At 56.4% G+C, this 20,746-nt stretch overlaps 7 protein-coding genes across 7 annotated transcripts; 3 read left to right on the forward strand and 4 right to left on the reverse strand.

Moving 5' to 3' along the window:
- Positions 1-352: 352 nt before the first annotated feature.
- Positions 353-3,946, forward strand: cot-3 (Elongation factor 2). Its single transcript, XM_069374298.1, has 4 exons — positions 353-509; positions 576-707; positions 843-1,572; positions 1,632-3,946. Exons 2-4 carry the CDS (start codon positions 700-702, stop codon positions 3,414-3,416), a joined length of 2,523 nt encoding a protein of 840 aa, XP_069228554.1. The 5' UTR covers positions 353-509; positions 576-699; the 3' UTR covers positions 3,417-3,946.
- Positions 3,947-4,223: 277 nt separating this feature from the next.
- On the forward strand, positions 4,224-6,351 carry WHR41_05694 (uncharacterized protein; the record flags this gene model as incomplete). Its single annotated transcript, XM_069374299.1, has 2 exons — positions 4,224-4,357; positions 4,440-6,351. 2 exons carry the CDS (start codon positions 4,224-4,226, stop codon positions 6,349-6,351), a joined length of 2,046 nt encoding a protein of 681 aa, XP_069228555.1.
- A 1,131-nt stretch (positions 6,352-7,482) lies between these two features.
- WHR41_05695 (uncharacterized protein) lies at positions 7,483-10,561 on the reverse strand. Its single transcript, XM_069374300.1, has 3 exons — positions 10,364-10,561; positions 10,084-10,307; positions 7,483-10,031 (listed from the first exon to the last, which is right to left on the reverse strand). The coding sequence occupies exons 1-3, from the start codon at positions 10,434-10,436 to the stop codon at positions 7,698-7,700; spliced, it is 2,631 nt and encodes an 876-aa protein (XP_069228556.1). The 5' UTR covers positions 10,437-10,561; the 3' UTR covers positions 7,483-7,697.
- A 1,133-nt stretch (positions 10,562-11,694) lies between these two features.
- Positions 11,695-12,747, reverse strand: WHR41_05696 (uncharacterized protein; the record flags this gene model as incomplete). The annotated part of the gene is made up of 1 exon (XM_069374301.1): positions 11,695-12,747. One exon carries the CDS (start codon positions 12,745-12,747, stop codon positions 11,695-11,697), a length of 1,053 nt encoding a protein of 350 aa, XP_069228557.1.
- A 382-nt stretch (positions 12,748-13,129) lies between these two features.
- Positions 13,130-14,443, reverse strand: WHR41_05697 (uncharacterized protein; the record flags this gene model as incomplete). Its single annotated transcript, XM_069374302.1, has 2 exons — positions 14,142-14,443; positions 13,130-14,081 (listed from the first exon to the last, which is right to left on the reverse strand). Exons 1-2 carry the CDS (start codon positions 14,393-14,395, stop codon positions 13,130-13,132), a joined length of 1,206 nt encoding a protein of 401 aa, XP_069228558.1. The 5' UTR covers positions 14,396-14,443.
- A 577-nt stretch (positions 14,444-15,020) lies between these two features.
- WHR41_05698 (uncharacterized protein) lies at positions 15,021-16,316 on the reverse strand (the record flags this gene model as incomplete). Its single annotated transcript, XM_069374303.1, has 1 exon — positions 15,021-16,316. The coding sequence occupies one exon, from the start codon at positions 16,314-16,316 to the stop codon at positions 15,021-15,023; it is 1,296 nt and encodes a 431-aa protein (XP_069228559.1).
- A 1,524-nt stretch (positions 16,317-17,840) lies between these two features.
- Positions 17,841-19,256, forward strand: WHR41_05699 (uncharacterized protein; the record flags this gene model as incomplete). The annotated part of the gene is made up of 2 exons (XM_069374304.1): positions 17,841-18,608; positions 18,672-19,256. 2 exons carry the CDS (start codon positions 17,841-17,843, stop codon positions 19,254-19,256), a joined length of 1,353 nt encoding a protein of 450 aa, XP_069228560.1.
- Between the last annotated feature and the right edge of the window lie 1,490 nt (positions 19,257-20,746).

Here is a 20,746-nt window from a genome sequence, read left to right on the forward strand (position 1 = left end):
CGCAATCCGCGTTCCCCAACCATGCCCGGCCAGCCACTCTCGGCTGCTGTCGCTGCCCACCGCTATGTGGGGGCCTCTCGCTGCTGTCGCCACTCGCCTGGGGCCCGGAGATATCGGGCGGCGGCAGCGTCGAGTGGTGTCTCCAGTAGGTACCTTGTTAGGTGTATGCGGTGCCTCAGGCGGGCAGGTCTGACTGGTAGATACCAAAACGGCCACCTCACTTACCGCCCTCGCCGATGAGGTCGTGATGAAGCAAGCAGCGCTGTGAGTCACGGGAACGGGCGCCGAATCGAAGATCCCCAAGAGGGGCCATGATTACATCGTCCGCCCGCCGCTGAGCGCTAACGCGGGCAGGCGGGCGCAGGAAAGAAAAACGAGGTGGGCAGCAGCCAGCACGGGCCAGCCTAAGCGGGGCACGATTTTGCTCGCCGCACAGCAGCGCCCAAAACCTTCACCTGGAACCTCACTCGCCCATCCCTCCGCCAGACCATCCATAACGCCTTTGACAGGTGCGCCGCCCCATCCCTCCCTGCCGCCGCCATCACCCAGCACCCCCTCTGACATCCTCACTGCAGGCAGGCAAACCCAAGCGGTCCATTAGTGCTCATACCGAGCGCTGCAAGCGGGGCATTTCACAGCCTCTAGGACAAGAGTCCGAAAAACTTTTCCCACAACCAACAACCCACAAACACCGCCAAGATGGTCAAGTAAGTCGACGTCGAACCGCCGAGGGTGCTGTCCGCGGCGAGAAAGAGCGCAGAGGACAGCTCCGGGCGCCCCGGAATGTGGTGGAGGGCGAGACGGGCGAGCAGAGCAGCCAGCTGACAAGATGCGCCCAACAGCTTCACCGTCGAGGAGATCCGTGGTCTCATGGACAACCCCAAGAACATCCGTAACATGTCCGTCATTGCTCACGTCGACCACGGAAAGTCCACCCTTACCGACTCGCTCGTCCAGCGTGCCGGTATCATCTCCGCCAAGAACGCCGGTTCTGCGCGTTTCACCGACACCCGTGCCGACGAGCAGGAGCGTGGTGTGACCATCAAGTCCACTGCCATCTCCCTCTACGCTCACCTCGAGGACGAGGAGGACCTCAAGGACATCCCCATTCCCACCGAGAAGAACGAGTTCCTGGTCAACTTGATCGACTCGCCTGGTCACGTTGACTTCTCTTCCGAGGTCACTGCTGCCCTCCGTGTCACCGACGGTGCTCTCGTCGTCGTCGACACCATTGAGGGTGTCTGCGTTCAGACCGAGACTGTGCTCCGCCAGGCTCTCGGTGAGCGTATCAAGCCCGTCCTTGTCATCAACAAGGTCGACCGTGCCCTTCTCGAGCTCCAGCTCGGCAAGGAGGACCTTTACCAGAACTTCTCTCGTGCCATCGAGTCCGTCAACGTCGTCATTGCCACCTACTTCGACAAGGTCCTCGGTGATGTCCAGGTCTACCCCGAGAAGGGTACCGTTGCCTTCGGTTCCGGTCTTCACGGCTGGGCCTTCACCATCCGCCAGTTCGCCGTCAAGTACGCCAAGAAGTTCGGTGTTGACAAGAACAAGATGATGGAGCGTCTCTGGGTAAGCATCTCCTATTTTCCGTCAAGTGGCCGCAGAATGTCCGCTAATAAGCATTGTAGGGTGACAGCTTCTTCAACCCCAAGACCAAGAAGTGGACCAAGTCCTCTGACGACGGTGTTGAGCGTGCCTTCAACCAGTTCTGTCTTGAGCCCATCTTCAAGATCTTCGACGTTGTCATGAAGGGCAAGAAGGAGGCCGCCCACGGCCTTCTCGAGAAGCTTGACATCAAGCTTGTTGGTGAGGAGAAGGAGCTCGAGGGCAAGCCCCTCCTCAAGGTCGTCATGCGCAAGTTCCTGCCTGCCGCCGACGCCCTCCTCGAGATGATGGTTATCCACCTGCCGTCTCCCGTCACTGCCCAGAAGTACCGTGTTGAGACTCTCTACGAGGGTCCTCAGGACGATGCCTCTGCCATCGGTATCCGTGACTGCGACCCCAAGGGTCCCCTCATGGTCTACGTCTCGAAGATGGTGCCGACCTCTGACAAGGGCCGTTTCTACGCTTTCGGTCGTGTCTTCTCTGGTACCGCCAAGTCTGGTATCAAGGTCCGCATCCAGGGCCCCAACTACCAGCCCGGCAAGAAGGACGACATGTTCCTCAAGTCCATCCAGCGCACTATTCTCATGATGGGTCGTTACACTGACCCCATCGAGGATGTGCCCGCCGGTAACATCCTTGGTCTGGTCGGTATTGACCAGTTCCTGCTCAAGTCTGGTACCCTCACCACCGACGAGACCGCCCACAACATGAAGGTCATGAAGTTCTCCGTCTCCCCCGTCGTGCAGCGCTCCGTCGAGGTCAAGAACGCCAACGACCTGCCCAAGCTCGTCGAAGGTCTCAAGCGTCTGTCCAAGTCCGACCCTTGCGTCCTTACCTACATCACCGAGTCTGGTGAGCACGTCGTCGCTGGTGCTGGTGAGCTCCACCTTGAGATCTGCTTGAAGGATCTCGAGGAGGACCACGCCGGTATTCCCCTCCGCATCTCCGACCCCGTCGTCCAGTACCGTGAGTCCGTTGAGGGCGAGTCCAGCATGACCGCTCTCTCCAAGTCTCCCAACAAGCACAACCGTATCTACCTGACCGCCGCTCCCCTCTCTGAGGAGGTCTCCAAGGACATCGAGTCCGGCAAGATCGGCCCGCGTGACGACTTCAAGGCCCGCGCCCGTATCCTCGCTGACGAGCACGGCTGGGACGTCACTGACGCCCGTAAGATTTGGTGCTTCGGTCCCGACACCAACGGTGCCAACTTGCTCGTTGACCAGACCAAGGCCGTCCAGTACCTGAACGAGATCAAGGACTCCGTCGTCTCTGGTTTCCAGTGGGCCACCAAGGAGGGTCCCGTTGCCGAGGAGCCCATGCGCTCCGTCCGCTTCAACATCATGGATGTCACCCTCCACGCCGATGCCATCCACCGTGGTGGTGGACAGATCATCCCCACTGCCCGCCGCGTCCTGTACGCCGCCACCCTCCTCGCCAACCCCGGTCTCCTCGAGCCCGTCTTCCTTGTCGAGATCCAGGTCCCCGAGAACGCCATGGGTGGTATCTACGGTGTCCTCACCCGCCGTCGTGGTCACGTCTTCGAGGAGAACCAGCGTCTGGGTACTCCTCTGTTCTCCGTCAAGGCCTACCTGCCCGTCAACGAGTCCTTCGGTTTCAACGCCGACCTCCGCGCCGCCACCTCTGGCCAGGCTTTCCCCACCATGGTCTTCGACCACTGGCAGATCCTCCAGGGTGGTTCCGTCCTCGACAAGACCTCGATGACCGGCAAGATCGTCGAGACCATGCGTATCCGCAAGGGTCTCAAGCCCGACGTTCCCGGCTACGAGAACTACTACGACAAGCTCTAAGCTTGTGCGTAGTAAGCATGATGGAATGGCGGCAAACGGTCACAAAAGTTTCGAGCACAGATGGATGCCACACGTCGCTGCCGCCGCCGCTCCCCTAATCGGGGTCTGGCAGCGGACAGCGCAATTTCTCTCTATAGTTGGCAGATAGACCGCCACGCGATGCAATGATTGACACGATCATAAGGGGGACGGTTTTTTTCTAGAAAAAGAAATAAGACGAAATGACAAGAGTGGAATGGTTCTTTCCTTTGTATGCTTTTGGTTTGTGACATCTTGTCTCGATTTCAATCGTTTTGCATTCATTAGATGGGTATGCTTCGATTTTCCCTTGGTATACTTGCGTGATTCTGATGTTTATTGTGTCCACGCTCAGGCTCAGGTCGATTGTCCCGTCACCACAGTGCCGGCGCTCAGTGGGCCTGCACCTCAGGTGTTTTTGATGTTTGCAAAGATGAGATAATGCTCCAGAAAATTATAGATGCCCTTGCAATAGCTGAATAATGGAGACAGGATATTTTATCTGCCATGAACGGGGCCGTTGATTCGCCGGCGTGTGTGAAGGCACCACCTGACGCGGCGGGCGTGTGATGCTCCAGTTTGGATGGACCCTGTGATGTTGCAGCAAGCAAGCCTGCAGCTTGCGAGAAACAGCATCATCGCGAATTGCGCTGCCTGGAAGCCACGCCACGATCTTAAGCCGGTCTCTCGATTGCTGAAGTACACATTCGTCGCTGTACAGACAGGGCTGCGGAATCTGCGAAGATGCAGTAAAGCACAAGAGCTTGGAAAATACACGCGCTTTAGGCCATGGCTACTTCAAGCCCCCTCAACACCATGGGCGGCGAACAGAACGAGCCTTCCGGCACGGGCTCTGGGTTTGGGAGGATTGTTCTTATTTTGGCGGGTGTCTCTTCACTGGTCGCCTGTCTCCTCACTATCCTGTATGTCGCCTACCCTTGCGAAAGCGCGCCAAAGTATACCATACACAACCATTTCGGCCACTGACCAACTCTTCCCTCCCAGCACGACGATCCTCCAATCCAAGAACTACCGCAAACCCCTCCTCCAGCGCCATGTCATCCGCATCCTCATGCTTGTCCCGATCTTCAGCTGTGCCTCATGGGCCAGCCTTACCTCCCTACGAGTCGCCTTCTGGATTGACCCCCTCCGCGATGTATACGAGGCTTTCGTGCTCTACACTTTCTTCCAACTCCTCATAAACTTCCTCGGCGGTGAGCGCAGCCTCATAATCATGATGCACGGCCGTCCACCCGTGGACCACCTGTGGCCTTTGGACTACGTGCTACCCAAAGTCGACATTAGCGACCCTCACACCTTCCTCAGCATCAAGAGGGGCATTCTGCAGTATGCCTGGATCAAGCCTGCGCTCGCTATTGCGACGCTTGCCATGAAAGCGACGGGGACATTCAGGGAGGGCATCATTGCAGTGGACTCGGGATACTTCTGGACAAGTTTGATCTACAACGTCAGCATCTGCTGGTCTCTCTACGACCTCGCGCTGTTCTGGGTCTGCATGAGCGCAGACTTGCAGCCTTTCAGGCCGATGCCCAAGTTCCTCGTTATCAAGGGCATCATCTTCGCCTCCTGGTGGCAGGGCTTCTTCCTCTCCATCCTCGTATGGCTGGGTGCGATCCCGAGCATAGGCGGCGGCTACACGGCGGACAACCTGGCGGCGGCGATCCAGGACGCGCTAATCTGCTTCGAGATGCCCTTCTTCGCGCTCGCGCAGTGGTACTCGTTTAGCTGGAAGGACTTCGCGGACGTCACCATCTCGGACGCGCGCATGCCCATGCGGTTTGCCTTCAGAGATGCCTTCGGGCCGCGCGACCTCATTGAGGATGCGAAGGAGACGTGGAGCGGGCAGAAGTACGACTACAGGTATTTCGATGCGACGGACAACGTCATGGCGCACGAGGATAGCACGAGCAGGGCGGCGAGAATGCAGGCGGGCATGAGGTATGAGCGAGGCGGGCGCGGCAAGTACTGGATCCCTTCGCCTGGAGCGGATGCGAAACAGCCGCTGCTCTCCAGGTGGGCCGATAGCCACGCGAGGACAATGAGCCCTGGCAATGGGAGGCACGGCAGCCGTTCGAGCAGCAACACGGGCACGAAGGGCTACGGCACACAAGTGCAGCCCGAGGAGCCCGAGCTCGACGCCGAGGAGGAGAGACTGTACAAGAAGTCGCGCGACCTCGAGTACGGCGACTGGAACTACCCCGTTATCAACACGCACTACGCCTCGCGCGAGGACCGCCTGCACGCGGATCCCAACATGCTCTCGCAGACCACCAACCGCGCCATCCTCCAGCCCACCAAGGACAACAAGCAGCGACGCAAGAGCCGCATTCAGGACATCCAAGCCAACGTCCACCAGCACGACAACCCCTCCTCCGACCAAGCCAGCGGCAGCCACGGCAGCTCCTCTAGCAAAGCGCAGAAAGCGGCATCCAATCTCCCCGTCGTCGGCAAACTGCTCCGCGAAAACTCCTCCGACTCCGCGCAGTCCCACTCCAGCCAGCTCGTGGACCTCGTCGTCGAAGACCACGAGGCCGAAGCGATCGAGCGCGTGCGCGCGCGCAAAGAAGGCGGGCCCGGCTGGAACAGCGTCGAGCAGCGGCACTTCGTCAAGACGTACCCGGACGAGCCGGAGCAGGAGGAGGTGCGCCAGGGCTTTAACCCGGACCGACCGGAGAAGGCGATCACGGACGAGAACCACACGCTCGACGAGCCGTTTGCGCTCAACGATAGCGAGAACGACGACTTGGAAGCGGTGGTGGACGAGCCCGGGACGGACGAGACGGCGCACGAGCAGCCGTGGGAGAATAGGATTGTGGGGGATGGGAAGGGGAAGGGGAAGGAGAGGGAGAGAAGGAGTCCGGACATTCCAGAGGAGAGGAATCCTTGGTCTGATTGAGCGGTGATCGTGGCTTGGTGTTTGGTCTACTGCTCCGTTGCTGCTGCACTTAGCGATGGCGTTTTTTTTGTCCCTATCTTAGGGATGTGTTCTTCATGTACATGTGTCTCGATGTCAACTTTTCTCTTCATTGTGCCGTTTGACGATGCTTGTACGATCTTTCTTTGCTTCGTCACGCTCTGTTTATTTCTGTGTCTCAAAATCTTCCATGTCCGCCCGAGACGTGATTTGATAGTGAGGGTCACCGTGTGTCGTTGCTTCGGTGACGTCGAACAGCGCAGCAGCAAATCGACACGGTGCACGACAAAGAAGCTCCAGCGCACAATGTACGTAGTATATCATATTAGTAGAATCGGGAAACGTTGATGGGAACATCAAACATGAGAAGCTCTGCAGTCAAAAAGACGTTGAATGATATCTGACAGATGAGAGGGTTTAGTAGGGTTAGGGTTGGGGTTGCGTAGTTAAAATCGACCAGATGATGACAGCGCAGGACGATGGCTACTAAGCCAGCCGGTCTGACAGCGTAACTGTGGAGTGGCATGCTGAACTGAGATCAATTGTTGAAAGTTGACTCGAAAAGGGAAGAAATGCAGACCGCCACTAGTGTCAAGTGTACAGTGCCCAATGAGCTCTCAGCCGCGCCTGTGTGTAAGTGAATTGACACCTCCCAGCGGATTTAATTCGAATAGTAAAAGTTGACTCGAGTTCGGGAGATATGCGAGCACCCACTAGCGTCAAGTGCCTAATGTCCAATCAGCTCTTCGCCGCGCCTAGGTGTAAGTGAATTAGCAAATGTTAGTGAACATGTTGCAAATAAAATAATAAAATGTTGACTCGAGTTCGGGAGATATGCGAGCACCCACTAGCGTCAAGTGATCAGTGGCCAACCGGCGCTCAGCCGCTTCTTCATGTAAGTGAATGACACCATGGTATTATTTCAAATATAAAGGAAAAAATGTTGACTCGAGAAGGGAAGAAATGCGACCACCCGCTAGCGTCAAGTGACCGGTGGCCAATCAGCTCTGACCGCGCCTGCGTGTAAGTGAATGCCACTTTGATGTTTTTCTCAAGATAATAAGATAATGGAGAAGAGAAGACATGCAAGTAGCCGCCAAGCATGTGGAAAGATTTAGAGCGAGAACGTCTCATATATCAAAGATGTCTACAAGACACTAACCAGCGACAGCCGCATTCATCATCACCATCCAGGTATCAAAAGCCCCTCGTAACCATGGTGTCCTGACAGTCCAACCCAATGCCCCTCAAACGCCCAATACACGCCACGCAAGTCGCTCAAACATCAAAGACCAAAAAGCACCCCCAGACCTCATACTACTCGTCGCTTACAACTTGTACACGACCCCCTGGCTCAACATGACCTTATTCTTCTCGTTCAGCTCCTCAAGCGCCGCGTTCGCCTCGCGGTCTCCGAAACGTTTGTCTCCGCGAGCGAGGCGTGCGTTGACAGCAGCAACCAGGGGCTCGACGTCCGCCGCATCGTTTGCGAAGAGCGGACCGTCGATGAGCTGGCCCAGCGCCGCCTGGAAGACCTGCAGACGAGCGGGCGAGATCGTCGCAGGATCGGACGATGAGGTCGAGGGCTGCGACTGAGACTGAGAGGAGTCTTGCAGAAGCTGGGAAGCGGGCTGCGAAGAAGCCATGCTGGCCTGCGAAGCGTCTTCGGTCGCCGTGCGCTGTGTGCGGCGTGCGCTCGGCGTGGCGGTGTAGAGGTCCTCTTCGTCCTCGTCGTCGGGTACGTCGTCGGCGTCTGCGCCAGCTGAGGAGGCGGCGCCTCTTGTACGGCGAGCGGGAGTGCGTGTCGAAGTGCGACGGTTGGCGCCAGCGGTGGCCGCGGCATCTTCGTCGTCGTCTTCGCTGTCGTCGCTGTCGTCCTCGTCGTCGGTGCTCATGGCATCCGGGTCTGTCCTTCTCGCGCGCTTGGTCTTGCGGCGTTCGTCTTCGACCACCTCCTTGAACAGAGCGAAACGCAGAACACCCTCTGCGACCTTGGCATCCTTCTCCTCGACTCGGTTCGATAGACGGGCCTTCGCGTGCGCTGATGCGAGACGAATGAGAGTCTCCAGTGTACGAGGCGTCATGGGCGAGGTCTTGCGCTGGTTGCCTTCCAGATCGTCGTTCCTCAGCGCGGAGTACACAGAGACGACATAGTCGGCAGCGCCCTTCGTGAGAATGGGCTTCACTCTCGACTTGGCGTACTGGATGTATTTCTTGATGAATGGGATGCTGAGGACCTCGACCCTTCGTCCAGAACCGCGGCCGACTGTCACGGTCACGCCTGCGTGCAGCATGACATTATACTTCTCGTAGACCTCGCTAGGCTTGTTGGCGTCTGCCTCCTCCTCGAGGCCTACACCAAGAGTCTGGTTGAGCTGCTCGCGAACAGGCGCACCTTCTTCCGAACCAGGCTGGCGGTATCTGTGCATGCGGAGGACGTGCTCTGAGACCTGCCTATCCCTCACATCCTCGATGTCGTCTGTGACAATGAAAAGCAAATCGAAACGGGAGAGCAGCGAGTCCGGAAGTGCGATGTTCTTGTGCGGATCCTTGTGAATGTCGTACTGGCCGTAGATCGGGTTGGCTGCCGCCACGACCGAACAGCGCGCGTTCAGCGAAGTGTGGATACCAGCCTTTGCGATCGTGACGGTCTGCTGCTCCATGACTTCGTGAATGGCCACTCTGTCGACATCAGACATCTTGTCGAATTCGTCGATACAGACCACGCCGCGATCACCAAGAACCATGGCACCAGCCTCTAGTCTCCTTTCACCAGTCTCCTTGTCTGACGTGACGGCTGCAGTCAGACCGACGCCTGAAGAACCACGACCAGTCGTTGCGATTGCCAAGGGTGCAGTGTTGAGAACGAAACGAAGCAGCTGTGACTTTGCCGTCGAAGGGTCGCCAACCATGAGAATGTTGATATCACCACGCAAATGCGTGCCGTTGTCCAGATTTTTCTCCATGCCTCCCAGCAACATGAGCAGAATTGCCTTCTTGATATAGTCGTGCCCATAGATACTGGGCGCAAGCGATTGCGAGAGCAGATCGAATACCTTCCTGTTCTTCGAGATTTTGTTTATGTTTCTGATATCCGTGTCGGTAATCGTGGCTTGTGCGATTCCTCCTCCTGATTTCGAAGACAGCAGAATAATGTTGTTCGCCAGAATGAGAGTCTTGAACGTTGAGCTTCCCTGCCCGGCATTGCGGTTTCCTAGCGAACGGTATATTCCCACCAGCTGTATCCTGTCTCCAGGCTTGACCTTGTCCACCATATCGTCGTCCAGAATCACATCAACACCGCGAGGCAGCTGACCAGCAGGTGCTCGCTCAGGCATTTCTTGGATTGAGATTGTTTGGTGATCGCGGTAAGTACAGTATCCGTATTCTGTGACCAGAGGGTTGCCTTCACCATCGTCCGTTGGGTAAACACTGGTGCTCGCCGCGCCGTTTGCTGTCATGGTCTGGTCGCGGTACTCGCGGAAATGGAAAGTCGACTTGGCCTCGTTCCAGTGCACACTCTTGACCACCTTCGGCCTGACGAGCGAACATTTTGTGACGATACCTTCCAGGGACACCATGTGGTTGAGATACTGTGACGAAAGTGTTCGGGGGTTGCATGCGAACTCGCCAAAGCTGCCGATATATGCGCAATAGTACATCTGCACCGAATGTCAGTGTTTGGCTTGCTGGTCTGCATTCAGTCCATCGTACCGTCTCGTCTGCTGTCTCAAACGCCGGCCTGTTTCCCAATGTCTTTACAATATTCTTCACAGCCTGATCGAATGCTTGCGAGAAGTCGAACGGCTGATTTAGCAGCCCATCGGCAAGTTCTTTGCTGTGCGAGCGAATCTCGTCTATCGACACCACAAGGCGGCGCATGCCTCTGTTGAGCATGAGCAGGATGTCGGCGCGGTATGAGCGGGCGCGAGGATCGTCTAGAGAAAGTTATCAGCTAATGTTGCATATGATTTCCTACAACGAGCATTCGTACTCGGATCAAGGAACTCCTCTGCCGCCCGAATGCGATCTCTGACCGCTTCATCGCGGAGCTGGACAGAATCCATGGTGAACTACGATTGCCTTGCAATATCGCCTGCCGATTTTGCGAATAGTTGTTCTTGGTGAGGTGGCCGATTTGCGACTTGCAGTAGGAAACGAGTGAGGTGGTGGGGTGTGGTGTGTTTGTTCTCGAGGGGCTGTCGCTGTCGATAAAGCCGCCCAAGCAACCGGGCGCGCAAAACGCCGACGCGACTCGCGACTTTGACGCGAGAGCGCGTTAAGCGGATTTAGAGTTTAGTGCTTGCAGCTCCCGGCCATCACCCTATCACGTCTCTTCATCTTCAAGGTGTCACTTCACTTACGTCTCTACACACGAACCACGTGGACGCGCATCATTACGCGCATTGTATCTCAAAAAACCCGGGTGGTCCCGTGCACGACCATGTTGTCATGGTACGCGCACGAGCAAGATGAGATTGGAGAAGGTAGCAGCGTACCTACTATGGCCAAGTATATATTGCCAAAACATCTTGAGACCTCTTCCACTCGAAGGTACAAGTGTAGATTTCGCCGTGTTCAGCAGGTCCTAACAACCGAATATGCATGCTCTAGGCGAAATGACTTCTTTGTTCACCACAAGCCGCGAACGAACATTCATCGCAATTCAAACAAAGGCATGGTTTCCTCATTTTGGATTTCATCATTCGGATCTTGACGGTTCTCGCATTCTGCACTTAACAGTATGATTTAGATCTTAAGTCGAAAAGATGGCTTTCTGGTGGGGCATCACATCAATGATCCGATCTAGTGCACCCGAATGTATTCCACCGAGCCGCATTATCGCTCCACTAACACAGAATTTTGGATCCAGCATCAGCAGAGCAGGCGCCATCACTAAGCATCAAACAGCATTGGCTACCCGAGACGGAGGACGAGGCAGCGATGTAAGCGTCAAAGATGGGTACCAGCTACAGAAGCGCAACCTAAGCGATAGGGAAGCGAAACTGCCTCGAACCTTGAATGCGAACCCAGCACCCAGTACATATTGCCTCACGGGAACAAATTACGAATGGATGCAAAAGTCAGATCAAAACATGGAACATCAATGGAAACAGACTTGACAACGGTGCAAGCGATTGCAGAAACAGAAATCATTTGAAGAGAAGCGAGGAATACGGCACGATGAAATATATCTATACAGGATCCTGAATGAGGAAATAGCTCTACAATCAAGCCCAACCCTTAGACTCGTGAGAATGGATGGCCCCCCTCGTCGCTCATCGCAAACAACGCAAACCCCGACATCACAGTTTCCCCCCTGAATCACTCAGATGAGGTATAGCGACTTGTGTCGACTACGGCACTGTGCTCTACGCCATTCGCATTCTTCGCGTTCACAATCTCCTGACGAATCTCCAGCACGCTCCGGCCCGAGGCCTCCGCAGCAGCTTCAATGGCGTGCGTCAAGCGCTTCGTGATAACGCAGACGTTCTTGATACCGCGGGGAGTCGCGGCGTTGATGCGCTCGAAGATGTCGGTATTGCTGTAGTTACGCGCGAGACGGATGATGGCGTCGCCTTGGATGAGTTCTGGACGAGACGCGAAGAGCTCGTCGTCTGAAAGATGGTCGTGCTCGAACTTGAGGTATGCGGTGTGACGGGGCTTGCGAGTCGGCTTCGGGACAGTCGCACTCGCGGGCTGGTGTACAGGCGTGGGTGCAGGTGCAGGAGCAGGGGCCGGTACGTCTGCCATTGGAACGTTGGTGTTTGCTTGCTGCTCCACCACATGCCCACTGAAAGCGCGCCAGTACTCCTCGTAAGCGCCATTGCCATCCATGACACACCATCTGTACAGCCAAACAGTGTCAGTGATAGTGCCATCTGCAGCCTTGAAGGTCTGCGCACGGAAGTGCGTCTTGAACCCATCGACGGTCAGAGTGACCACTCCCACCTGGATAACCGGCCTCTTGGATCCGGTCTTGAGCTCCTGATACCGAGCAACGAACCGAAGAATGGCGAGAACTTTGGCAATGTTTTGGTTGACAAAGTTGGGCTTGCCGAGGTGCTGGATCGAGGTCGCAGGGTCGAGAGTCTTCAGTTCGAAACCGAGCGCCTCACGCTGAGAATCTGACAGACCTTTTATCTTCTCGACGTCTGCTGGGATGCGGCCAGCCTTCTGTAGGTGGCTGATTGTGGCTTGGAGGGCGTACGAGGCTTCTGAGGACCCTTCTGGTGCTACTGAGGAAGAGATACTCAGATCAGCTGCAAGGGCTTCAGAAAGGAGGTTCAGATCGTTGGATGTACCCCATACTGGCGCCGGAGGTGAATTGGACCCGAAAAGACCGCCGACGAAGCGACAACCCAGACCTGATTCCATGTTGGTGAATTTGGGTAGATCTGTGCGATTGTGGTTGTACCAGATGACAGGTGGACCAAGAAAGTGCAAGAGGTTGTGTTGAATCGTCCGTTGCAGCAAGTTCCCTTTGAGGATGGCCGTCTCCTATATTTATTGTGCTCTAAGTCCAAAATTCAATTCACCGCACAAAGGCATTGTTGGACCAAGTGAACTTGAATGCCCAATCCATGCCTCAAGCCACTGCGCTGTGACTGTATCATGCGACAAGTCACTAAAGACAAGGGCAATGCGAGCAGTAATCTCGGTACTGCCCAGAACCAGTGTAGTAGGCAATGGTCTTGAAGTGCTGAGTGCGAGCAAGCATCCTCAGCCTCCTCTCCCAGAGAAGGTGTTGCTGCTATTCTCATCCCGTGACGAATCGTAGCCAGTTTGCAGCCAATTGTGTAATACCAGCCTCCAGCTCCCACCCCTTGACTTCGCAGAGCTTCTTGACGATCTCCTCTAGATACCGATCCATCCTGTCTCCAGCAGTATGCAGATCGCTCTCCATCAACAGTCGATCGTCCGGAACAGCACGCACGGCAGCTTCGACCTTCCCCTTCCCATCCTCCAGCCACGAATTGATAGACGTGCTGAAGCTGAAGTAGACATCGCACGGCACCGTCGGCGCAACATACAGCTTGACCGTCTCCGCCGGGCCCGAGTACGAATGCAAGCACACGCGAGGCGGGTACGGTTTCGGCCCAGCCTCTCGCGCATCTTCATCCTCAGCATCCTCCGGCTCAGCATTAGCCTTCCTCGCAGCCTCCGTCCGCTTCCTCTCTCTCTTCGACACCGGCTTGCGCTCATGCCCCTTCCACATCTCAGCAAGCGTGTCGTGCACGATTCCATGCGCCTGAACGCCGTGCACCGATACCGCACGCTGCATTTCGCCCGCCAGACCCAGCTGCGCAAGCAGCACTTTCCGCTGGTGCTCCATGCTGACTCTGTACGGACTCAGCCTGCGTCCTTCACGGCCGCCAGGCGTCAAAGCGGTATCTCGTTCCTCCAGATGCTGCGGGAGCCAGTCTTCCGGTATCCGGAAGGACTTGTCGAGGCCGACTTCGCCGACGAGCGCGAGGGGGTATTTCTGCAAGTAGGATCTCATTTGGGAAATAAAAGCGCCGAAGGGCCGGGGATCCGGGAGCGAGAGCAGGAAGGCGCGGTCGTCGGACTTGGGCGTTAAGACGCTTTGGTAATGGGTTGCTTTTTGGTCGTCGGTGAGAGAGGTGGCGTTGGCGTATTCGGTTTCGTCGAACATTTGGTGCGAGAACCAGGGGTGCCAGCCGAAGGCGGGGACGATTTTGTGTTGTTTGCTTTGGAGGAAGGCGGTTGTCAGTATTTGGGATTGATCTGAGCAAGGACGACAGCCTCACCTCCAACTCATGTCGCCGCTCAGCAGCTCGTCTTGTGTGACGCCAAACTTGTCCGCAGCGTTTGCCACGAGTTCCTGGTCCTGTGCCCTCGTCGCCATAACCGTCAAGACCCTCGCACGCATGCTCGGAATCGATTGGAGGTTCGGCAGCGTGTCTGTAGGATGGCAGTGGGCATCGAAAACACCCAAGTGCCATGGAAAGGCATCGTCGGCCTTCGATTCTGGCATGCCATCTCGAGCTGTGGTGCAGCACATTGTGAGGCTGGTGCGCTTGCCCTTTCCAGTTCTTTCTGTACTTGATGTACAATGTGAATATTAGAATGCTGTTGTTTTTGACAGACGTTTAGAGACAAGCATTGTCGATATCGATCGATGAAGCTGAGAATCACCGCTCTTGTTGTGATTATGATGTCATCTTGAAGGCCCGCTATTGCTATTGTATCGCGAAGTGTGTACATTTTATTGTTCGCGATTCTGAAGCATAGACGCAATGTCTTATAGAGCAAGTACTGCATCTGCACGCCTGCAAGTGTCGCAATGAGACAACACAGGTGGTCGGCAGACCACAAAATTACACTCTAGAATTTCAACTTTGCTCACAACACGACATGTAAAGGCGTGCACATTCGTTAATGATCATCTTGATTGTACAAATATTCAGTTGAGCTGCCAAAAAAATGCAAATCTATCGACAACTCCATCCCTCCCATCCCTCCAAGAAAATCACAAAACATGTCGTCGAATCGTAGAAACAATAAGCAGTAAATGTGGGTATCATGCCCCTCTGCAACAGTTCCTTGGTCATATCTCATTCATGAAAGGTTCTCCAAACAAATGCTTGCTGGCTTTCTGTCTCTTTCTTCTGCGAGGATCAACAATATCATTTGCCCTCTAGGTTTTCGAGAGCCTGCTGTCTGCTGTCGTGCACGGCGCTGTCTGTGGGGTCGGAGGCGTCGCTCATGCTCTCGGCGCTGTGGCTGCGCGCGAACGTGACGCGTCGCGGAGTCGCGAATTCTGCTCGCAGTGGAGAGGCTTGTGATGAGCTTGCTCGGCTGGTCGTTCGCGCGTGCGAGATCTGGGAGGCGTGTGGCGAGCCGAGCTGGAAGAGTGCTTGAAGTGCTTCTCGTTCTGCTTCTGCTGTTTGTGTGTCTGTGCGGATAGGATGAGGGCGGCGTGGCTGCTGGGAAATAGGCGTGCGTGGAGGAGACATGGCGCCGTTGTGTCTCACACGCTGGACTGGAGGTGCGTAAGGGTGGCTGCGGTAGCCATTTGAAGGTCTGATGTCTGGCGCTGGCTGCAGACGTGGGATTGCTCCTGATAAGTGAGGTGCGCGAGTCGGCGCAAATGTCGTATACGATCCCGGTAAGCGTTTGGAGGGTGGCGATGCAGCACCTTCCATGGCTGCGGATGTCTGTGGTTCATACATTGAAAGACGAGCCGTACCGTTGCTGAGACCGCTACTCAAAGGTCGTCTGTTGTAGTCCAAGTGCGACATGCTGTGTCGGTTCGCAGCCTTCTGCGCTGCCAGTCTTTCAACTTCTGAAAATGGCTTATGCTCCCATCCGTTCTGTACTTTGGTCATGGCATATCCCAAGCGTGCCTTGAGGTTAGCGGCCAGTTCACCCGCTCTGCTACTACTTGACGAAGCAGCCGACGTAGCGCGTGAACGATTACCCTTGAAAATACCATTCGAAGGCGTCAGACTCCCACCGAGTATGTCTTTCGCGCGTCCATCTGCGCTGCGTTTTCTCCCGTTGTTCGCGACCGGAGTCGAAATGTCTGCCGGGCTAGCGAGCACCTTCACGTCGCCATCGCGATCAGTCTGAACCTCTGGCGTGCTGTCGCGAATGCTCGCATCCTCGCCAGCGTTAAATGTCGGCAAATGTGCCTTTTGAATCGGCGCAGACGAAGAAGGCGACGTTGAGTCAGTGTAGGACGTCAACTGCGACGCGATGCTGCCCGCGCTCTCAATTTGCGACGCGGTGCTGCTCGTATAACTGCCTATGCTCGTGATCGATTCCTGCGACGCCGGAGCGGATAGTTGCTGCGATTGCAGGTCGGGAAATTGCATGGTACGCGTCGTCTGGTCGTAAGTCGGCCTCGGACGCGACTCGGTCAAGTGGGCCGCATGCTGCCCTGGCGGATGTAAAGGGTAGGAGGCATGTATGGTCTCCATTGTGTACGGATGCTGTAAGGATCTTGTGCGCGAGTAGTTGGTGGGTTATGGGATTGGTAGCGAGGGTCGGGTGGAAGACCCGTGTGGACGACGATCGGCGCTCGCTTGCGGTCGCCGTGTGACGCGGACAACGCTTCGGACGCGACGGGAGATGGGCGCGTGTCGCAAGGCGGTCGCTGGGTCGCGGGAGTCTTGGAGAGGAACGGACGGGAAGGGCAGGAGAACGCGGTGTCTAGACGGAGGAGGCAGGGCGTGTGTGATATGATATGCTGGTTGTCATGGAGGAGTGGAGTGCGCGAGCGAGCACCGCATCGTTCGAGAGGGCCGGCCTCGACCCCACTCGAACTGCTAGAGACGCGCGAGCACGTGCGGTCCACTATTTTTCCCTGTGACCACATGCCGTTCTTGAACCGCGACAATTCAACGCATCGTAGTCGGATGAAACGTACCGCATGGATCACTTCCATAATTGTTTCCAAACTTCCATTTCTATGCCCGATACCCACGAGTCTACAATGTCCATCCAACAATGTCGACAGTCAAGCCCGGAGCGAACCGTCCTGCACGCACTTCCTCATGCATCGTGAAGACGCGCCGTTCATGCGCGCCACAGCCGCTGATAAGCTTGGCAATGCAATAGGTCTGAACAACATCGCGTCTCTAAAGCGCGTTGTTGAATGTTGGACGACGCGCACGCCACAAACAGAGTCGCATACGAGTCAAGGATTGCATTCATCTCTGTGCCGCTCGCGCAATCGTGTGCTCTAGCAGGCCATCAAATATAGACGCGCCGTTCAAACGCGCAGGAAGGTTGGGGAGGCGATTGTGAGATTACCATAGGCCATGCTCAAAGCTCGCAGAGTCTCAGGCCATGTGGGTGTTCGCCGTAACCGCATGGGCTTCTCGGGAAACTGTGCTACGACAGGCGTGGACTTGTTTCGTTGCTCATAGCGAACATTCTTCTGCCTGACATGTGCCTGAGCAAAGCCAGTCAGGTCGCAAACTTGATCTTTCCCGGACGACAAAGAACCGAACAACCATTGGGTATTCGTGTGGCCAAAATTCGTCCATTGATCGTGGACGGATACCGTGAGCGCAGCCGAGTCACTGCGTGCTGAAGTGAGCCGTAACAGTCGCTTGGCTAGCACCAGTCGACCCACACAATCGGACTCAACCATCGAAAAGACCCCTAAAGATTCTTTGTATACTACGGTCGAGTCCTACGACCGATCTGGTATTGAGTGAGGCCGAGAAGATGATCCCATTCCTTGTGTCCGCGGACCAACGATGCAGCTTTAATCGCTAACAGACCTCACGGTCGCTGCCAGAACCTGCAGTGAAAGACAGGGCGAAAGTGAAGGCAGTGAGAATTGGCAGCAGCGGGCGTGCCTTCCTCAAGTTCGAGCCTTTCTTCCACTGTTTGTTTTCACGCGATACAACCGTCACCCTCGACCTCCCAATCTCTTACATCCTCCATCAACTCGCTAACAACCTCGCTCATCACCACCCATCGCCATTTCAGCCATGGCCTCACTAGGCGCAGCCAACGACATCTCCGGCACTCTGTGCCCGCGCTGCACCGACAAGGGAACCCTGACTTGCTCGCGCTGCAACGACATCAAGTACTGCTCGGCCGAGTGCCAGAGAGCCGACTGGGCTACGCACAAGGTCCTTTGCGGCGCCATCAAGGACCTCGGACCCCGCCCCTCCAAGGACATGCGTCGCATCCTTGCGTTTCTTCCGGACGAGGAAAAGCCGCGATTCGTGTGGGCGCCGCTCATGCAGAACTTGTTCAGCCGGCATGAATCCGTTGACATCTCCAGCTTTTTCGAGCCCGCGCCGATGTACAGGCAGAAACCGCAGGTGAAGAACCCGTGGACGAACGGAACGCTTGGCTACGGTCTCGACATTCTCTTCGACGACGACTTCAGCCACGCTTACTCGAATGACAACAGAGCCGTGGTCGCCGCGACGAAGGGAGCGAACACTCTCAGCTGGCGTGGGCCGGTATTCGCCTACTGCGGGCTACTTGGCGGAGGGACAACTGACAAGCGCGACATCGTCAACATCCGTGACATGAGCATGCTGGGGTACGCTCATGTCGTCGCCAACTTGACCGATTATCACAACAAGGACCCTCGGCACGCGCTGCGCAAAGGCCCGAAAATCGCCTGCGTCAAGGTCGCCTGCGACAGCGATCGTCTGCCCAACGCGCCGTTCCCCCAGGCCGTCCAAGTCCCGCGCTCGCACCCCGTCTTCCAACGCGAAGGCTGCGTCTCGCTCGTGTCCGAGGTCGTCATCCCCTTTTGGAGCTTTGCCTCCCGATAGCAAAACCACTGACAACCCCCATCGCAGCTCGCGGGCATGCCGCTCGCGACGTACAAGTATCCCGGCTCCAAGAGCATCGCAGCCACGGACGCCAGCAACACGATCGTCTCGGCCCTGCACATCTGCTGCGACCTGACCAGTCCCGAGTGCGCGCTGCCGGTGGAGCCGTTTCGCTCCGGAGACGTGGGCACCCAGCTCGTCGCGCGCGCGGACCGCACCCCGCTCGACTGCGACACGGTCGAGGTCTTCGGGAAGTTCTGCGTTGCGGTCGTCGTGACCTCGCTTTGTATGATTCGTGACATGTTCAGGGACGATGGGATGGCCCGGGAGCGACTCGAACAAATGCCCAAGGGACTTCTCGCTGACGCCTTGCAGCCAGTGTGGGCTGATCACTTTTCGCGGTGGAAGGCTCTCAAGGCCGCAGCAGCTGGTGCTGGCACTGCTGGTAGTGTCCTCGGGGACGCTGACGCTAATGTTGGCGCTGCTGAGAATGCTGGCAACGACGATCAGCCGGAGCAGTCCGAGTCGACTTGGCCGCACTCAAGTCTGACATGGATTGTTCTCCAAGGCAATGTGGAGAACGTAATGGATTCGATCGCTGCCCTCGATTAGCAGCAGGCAAAGATCAAAACGGGTCTGTGGAGGATCGTGGGAAAGTATATAGTATCGCTCCCCCTCAGGCGGAGCGCACAAACCTCCTCAAGCACTCAGTAGCTCAAATGACAATCCGAAAATCAAATCCAAAAATCGTACTCTCACGACACGACAAACCTGCAAACCCACCTCTGTACCCATCGATCCCTGCCTTTACCCAAAGTCCCCATTGCCAACAGTGTAATAGGACCCATCACATCCCAGGTCCCAATTCTCCACCCACAAATCAATAAACCACACCCAACCCAACCCAACCCAGCCAAAACAACAAAAAAAAAACGTCCCCCCAATGCGCCCCTCCCCCAAACCCAGCCTAGCGCCCGCCACCCACACCCAGCACCCACGCCGCCGTTCCTGCATCCGTCGCCCGTATTGCGCAATGCGGGAAGCACGCCAGCCCTTGCCTCCGCCGGCAGCCCGCCCCAGAGCCGCAAGCAGCGCTGGCCCTCCGCGTGCGACGTGGGCTCGGCTCGCGAGCTCCGAGGGCACAGTACCCGCTGGGCAGCCGTGCAACGTGACAGCCGCGGCGGCGCCGGGCTTGGGAAGCGGATGCCGTGTCGGGGAGGGAGTGCTGGGCAGGAAGGGATGGGAGGGAGGGGGAGGGTGACCGGGTGCGCGGGTTTGGTGTGACGTGGATGACAGGTTTGGGGGGGCTTGCTGTGCTGTTCGGGGGTTCGGGGGAGTGTGGGTTATTGGGAGATGGAATTGGGGGGGATGAGAGTGTTAGGGTTGGGATGGTGGGGTGTGGGGGTTGCTTGTGGGATGGGGACGAATGAGGGCGGAGTGTAAGTCTGAGAGCTATCGCGGAGAGACATTTTCGATGTGGTTGTTGAAGGTTCGAAAGCAGTGAGATTGGTGTTTTGTCCAAATACCTAGATGGGAGGACTATCGTGACAAGACATGCAGACCAGCGGTATGGATTGACGTTCAACGAATGACGATCCTCGGTCGTACCTGAGCAACCAGCCAAAGAGGCTGCCGCGAAATGGCGTCTCTCAAAAAAATTCACCGAAGGCGGCACAACATCTTGTCAGATAGCCGTGTTAGCGTGGCGAGGTAAACCGACGGCGCCTTTGACATCTGCGGAGATGTTCGCGGCCGGGGGTGTTTATGCAGGCAAGCGATGGGAATGATCAGAGCCGAGACACGGACTGCCTTTTACTGACCACTGATGGCGGTCCGGATCACAGGCCGGTCGCCTCTGAGTGGGATGCCTTGCCGAGCTTTTCCTGCAAATAGGACTGCATGCATGCAATGATGCGTTACCACGCCTGGCGCCGTGGCAGAGGTTGATGTCTGCCGTAGAATGGTCTACAGTACAGTGAGATAGGTGCGGGTGGGATAGGATACACATGGACTCGAAGCAGAGCCATGACTAGATGGGTGGGGTGAGAGGTGACATGCACGTATTGGGACGTTCGCTGAAATGTATCACACCCTATTCGACG

The sequence above is a fragment of the Cladosporium halotolerans genome (assembly GCF_011745625.1).
Source record: "Cladosporium halotolerans strain TM138-S3 chromosome Unknown Sca19, whole genome shotgun sequence".
Taxonomy (NCBI): Eukaryota; Fungi; Ascomycota; class Dothideomycetes; order Cladosporiales; family Cladosporiaceae; genus Cladosporium; species Cladosporium halotolerans.